Genomic DNA, 5,304 nt, shown 5'->3' on the forward strand with positions numbered 1-5,304 from the left:
CTTAGCCTGGTGTTTCTTAATCCTGATCCTGAGAACCCAAAGGGGTGGACATTTTTGTTTTTCTAATGTAATGTAATGTAACCTAGGCTTCACTCTGAGGCGGAGTTACAACGAGCTGGGCCTGCTCATCCTCTTCCTGGCCATGGGCATCATGATCTTCTCCAGCCTCGTCTTCTTCGCCGAGAAGGACGAAGACGCCACCAAGTTCACCAGCATCCCCGCGTCCTTCTGGTGGGCCACCATCACTATGACCACGGTGGGTTACGGTGACATCTACCCTCAGACTCTGCTCGGTAAGATAGTCGGGGGTCTGTGCTGTATCGCCGGGGTGCTGGTGATCGCTCTACCCATCCCCATTATAGTCAACAACTTCTCTGAGTTCTACAAGGAGCAGAAGAGGCAGGAGAAGGCCATCAAGAGGCGGGAGGCGCTGGAGAGGGCCAAGAGGAACGGCAGTATCGTCTCCATGAACCTGAAGGACGCGTTCGCCCGGAGCATGGAGCTGATGGATGTAGTCGTGCAGAAAGGAGGAGAGGACAAGCTCTGTGTGGGCCTGGACAACCACCTGTCCCCCAACCGCTGGGCAGGTACGCCCAAACACACCACCTCCGACATCAGCCTGAGGTCGTTGGATAAGAAGTACCCAGAGTCCGTCCTCCTGGGGTCCACCCACCGCATCACCATCACAACCAGCGGTAGCCCTCAGCGGCAGCAGCTCGGTAGCACTCAGCGGCAGCAGCTCGGTAGCCCTCAGCGGCAGCAGCTCGGTAGCCCTCAGCGGCAGCAGCTCGGTAGCCCTCAGCGGCAGCAGCTCGGTAGCCCTCAGCGGCAGCAGCTCGGTAGCCCTCAGTTCAGAGGCGGTATCCCCGAATTTAGAGGCAGCACCTCTCAGCTTCTTAACGCTCAGAACCTAGAGATCATGTTCAACCAGCTGACCAAGTCTCAGTCCTTCACCAACCTTAACACTTCCTGCTCTGTGAGCACTGTGAGCACCTCCGCCGCCACGGCAACCCTGGCGTCGCCGCAGCAACAGCACCCAGGGTCCCCGCCAGTCCCGGCTCCGCCCCCACAGGAAGTGGAGCTGGAGAGGCAGGAAGTGCTACCCTCTTCCTCGACCGAGCCCCTGCTGAAGGAAAGCGAAGCAGTGCGCAGCCTGTCGAGCGTGGACAGCTTTCCCAGCTGCGGGGCTGAGTTCGGGGAGGGCTCTGGATACGGAAGAAAGTTCCCTCTATCTCTGGACCTCCTCCCAGAATCGAGGGTCAACAATGTCCAAAACCTCCAGGACACCGCCTCCCTCAAAGACAGCATGTATGAGTTTGTCCCCTACAACCAAGATGGCGGCACACAGTTTCCGAGAGACAACGTGGAGAGCTTCAACAGAACCATGGAGAACATCCATAGCTCCCTGAGAGACAGCATCAACCCTGTCATCAAGGGGACCAAAGGGCTAAAGTTCAACTTCATCAAGGGCCCACCCACCGAGGCCCCCCCGACACCACCCAGCACCACCTCTCCCCATGACATCAGCTCCAGCCTCATGGAGGATGAATCCCCAGAGAGGGAGACCTCGCCGCTCCTCCCCAGCACAGAGGCTCTCATTCTGGGCACAGAAGACGAGACCAGCCCCATGTCCCCCAAGAGGCTGGTGGTGGTGGACACCACGCCAGGGGATGAGGACGCCCTGGACCAGGGTCTCAGGGGTCAAGGTTCATCCAACGAGGAGAAGAATCAGACAGAAGTGGCGGGAACGGCAGGAGGGGCATCGGCGGTGAACTGCACCCAGGGTGTGGTGGTGGGAGGAGGGGCAGGCAGGGAGGGCAACCAAAGTGGACACAACAAATCAGAGAACCAAATGTTTACACCAGAGATCCACCTGATGGCCAGGGACGGCAGTCTGTCCCCGACCTGCGATACCAGCATGTGACCCACTGGAACTACGTTTAATTAACCTATCCTTGGCCTGCTGATAAAGACGAAGAAGAATGAGGAGGTATTGGAGAAGTGAGAAGAGAGAAAAAGGGGCAGATAGTGAAATAATGGAAGAGATATTTATGACAAGTCCCTTTCACGTGTGTTGTTGTATATAGCTGAAACAGAGACTGCAGCGGTTTACTGCTGAAACAGAGACTGCAGCGGTTTACTACTGAAACAGACTGCAGTGGTTTACTACTGAAACAGAGACTGCAGCAGTTTACTACTGAAACAGAGACTGCAGTGGTTTACTGCTGAAACAGAGACTGCAGTGGTTTACTGCTGAAACAGAGACTGCAGCGGTTTACTGCTGAAACAGAGACTGCAGCGGTTTACTGCTGAAACAGAGACTGCAGTGGTTTATTACTGAAACAGACTGCAGTGGTTTACTACTGAAACAGAGACTGCCGTGGTTTACTACTGAAACAGACTGCAGTGGTTTACTACTGAAACAGAGACTGCAGTGGTTTACTGCTGAAACAGACTGCAGTGGTTTACTACTGAAACAGACTGCAGTGGTTTACTACTGAAACAGACTGCAGCGGTTTACTACTGAAACAGACTGCAGTGGTTTACTGCTGAAACAGACTGCAGCGGTTTATTGCTGAAACAGACTGCAGCGGTTTACTGCTGAAACAGACTGCAGTGGTTTACTGCTGAAACAGAGACTCCAGCGGTTTACTGCTGAAACAGAGACTGCAAAATTAGGAGGAAAGACGGGGAGAATAAAACTGTGGGGCTCAAAATGAGAAACTCATACGGACAGATACAATTTATCAAAATATGAGGAGGACATTATCCTGATGTATATTTCAATCTTGTTTATTTTTATTCTAGCAACAGTGCGAAATGCATGGAGGGATTTATCTTTAAAAAGCATGCATTTAAAAAATAAAATAAAGTAGTTGGCTGAAAGCGCTCCACTGCACATATTATGACAACAAAGGCAATGCACAGAAGAAGAGGCAGAAGAAATCCCACGTTCACCAAAGCTACAAATATTTCCAATGTGAGGACAATGGAAGTAATACATTGACAGACCTCAGACAGAGTGTGTATCCCAAATGGCACCCTTTACCTTAATCTGTATAGTGCACAACTTTTTCCCTATAAAGTAGTGCACTATATAGGGAATAGGGTGCCATTTGGGACTCTGCCAGAGTGTTGCAACGTAGCGACCTATGACAAACATATCATGACCTTTCGTGGAAATGCAACGTGTAAAAACCATGACAATTACGTAATGCTTTTCTGCTGACGATGAGATTTATGTATGAACTGTAATGTCATTAACATTATTGTGTTTAGTTTTCATTATAATTGGTTTTGTGTTTTCAATTTAATAATGTCCGAACTTTGGCTAAATGACCAGAATATTATTATTGTTGTTATTATTATTATTATTATTATTATTATTATTATAATAATTATTATTATTATTATTATTATTATTATTATTTTCGTTGGAAAGAAGGATGAAAACCCTTTTCTTCCTCTCAGTACACAACAACCGTGGTTGCCAAAAATCTGTCATCAGTGAGGACAACTGGCAAATGCTTCAGCTACTAGCCTAAACATAATAAATAAACATATTTATATCAGCAAGCAACATAGTTTTATAGAAAGAATAAATAATTAGGGTGGTTGAAATACAACGCTATACCTTTTCATGACTTTGCATGTACATTTCAGTCATTTAGCAGACGCTCTTATCCAGAGCGACTTTTCCACTTCTCGACTCCCATCACAACATCACACAATATGTTCTTTACTCTCTGATAATATGTACATCTGAATGTAGCTTTTACGAATTTAAATAGTCTAAATACGGTAAAGTAGGCCTACAGTTAGTTAAGACAATCAGAGGCTTTCTGTTTGGGCAGTGGGGATATTCCAACTTAATAACAAGTTATGTATCAACCTGACAGATCTTTTGGTCACTAACTCTTGCAATATTGCTACCGTGGCGCTTCCCTTAGACAATGTCGACAATGGTACATCCCAAATAACACCCTGTTCCCTATATAGTGCATCGCTTTTGACCAGAGTCCCATGGGTAAGCAGAATACTATAGTCATAGGGTTCTGGTCAAAAGTAGCGCACTATGTAGGGAATGGGGTACCATTTTTGGAAGCGGCCAATGATAGCATATCACAGAAAAAAAAACTAAAATACAGTGTCTTTGTACTGTCAGAGCTTTTATCTATCAGTCTATCAGCGCATCCTAGCGGCTCGATAATGTTACCAGTAAATGTGTGTTTTTATTTTCCGTCATGGGGTGGTTGATCTGTAATATCCTCATTTATTTATCATATCCTCAGCGTCCTCCTGATATCACCGTAACTGTTTGGTCTGTGCATTTCTAGTTGATTATTATTACCATCCTGGTCCTGCTGATCATTTAAAACACATATTTTGTTTGTATTGCTGTAGTGTTTTGGACTGTACATGATTGAGTTTTAACCCTGAACGATTTCAGTCGAACTTTTAAACACACATTTTAACTTCAACTTTCTCTGCTTTCTTTTTTTTTCACCAAATGAAAATATCTGTTTTTATGTTGCTGTTTATTCCAATTTACTGCTGGAATATATATACAGTGGGGAAAAAAAGTATTTAGTCAGCCACCAATTGTGCAAGTTCTCCCACTTAAAAAGATGAGAGAGGCCTGTAATTTTCATCATAGGTACACGTCAACTATGACAGACAAAATGAGAAAAAAAAATCCAGAAAATCACATTGTAGGATTTTTAATGAATTTATTTGCAAATTATGGTGGAAAATAAGTATTTGGTCAATAACAAAAGTTTCTCAATACTTTGTTATATACCCTTTGTTGGCAATGACACAGGTCACACATTTTCTGTAAGTCTTCACAAGGTTTTCACACACTGTTGCTGGTATTTTGGCCCATTCCTCCATGCAGATCTCCTCTAGAGCAGTGATGTTTTGGGGCTGTCGCTGGGCAACACAGACTTTCAACTCCCCTCCAAAGATTTTCTATGGGGTTGAGATCTGGAGACTGGCTAGGCCACTCCAGGACCTTGAAATGCTTCTTACGAAGCCACTCCTTCGTTGCCCGGGCGGTGTGTTTGGGATCATTGTCATGCTGAAAGACCCAGCCACGTTTCATCTTCAATGCCCTTGCTGATGGAAGGAGGTTTTCACTCAAAATCTCACGATACATGGCCCCATTCATTCTTTCCTTTACACGGATCAGTCGTCCTGGTCCCTTTGCAGAAAAAAACAGCCCCAAAGCATGATGTTTCCACCCCCATGCTTCACAGTAGGTATGGTGTTCTTTGGATGCAACTCAGCATTCTTTGTCCTCGA

The 5,304-nt window shown here is 46.2% G+C and overlaps 1 protein-coding gene across 1 annotated transcript in view; it reads left to right on the forward strand.

Annotated features, from left to right (window-relative positions):
• LOC121555317 (potassium voltage-gated channel subfamily B member 2-like) overlaps positions 1-1,674 on the forward strand; it is a 267,422-nt gene extending 265,748 nt beyond the window's left edge. Inside the window, exons 4-5 of the mRNA XM_045213153.1 lie at positions 87-1,604; positions 1,640-1,674. Of these exons, the coding sequence (XP_045069088.1) occupies positions 87-1,604; positions 1,640-1,674 (1,553 nt within the window). The remainder of the gene's footprint in view (positions 1-86; positions 1,605-1,639) is intronic.
• The last annotated feature ends 3,630 nt before the right edge of the window (positions 1,675-5,304 follow it).

The sequence above is a fragment of the Coregonus clupeaformis genome, unplaced genomic scaffold (assembly GCF_020615455.1).
Source record: "Coregonus clupeaformis isolate EN_2021a unplaced genomic scaffold, ASM2061545v1 scaf0081, whole genome shotgun sequence".
Lineage (NCBI taxonomy): Eukaryota > Metazoa > Chordata > Actinopteri > Salmoniformes > Salmonidae > Coregonus > Coregonus clupeaformis.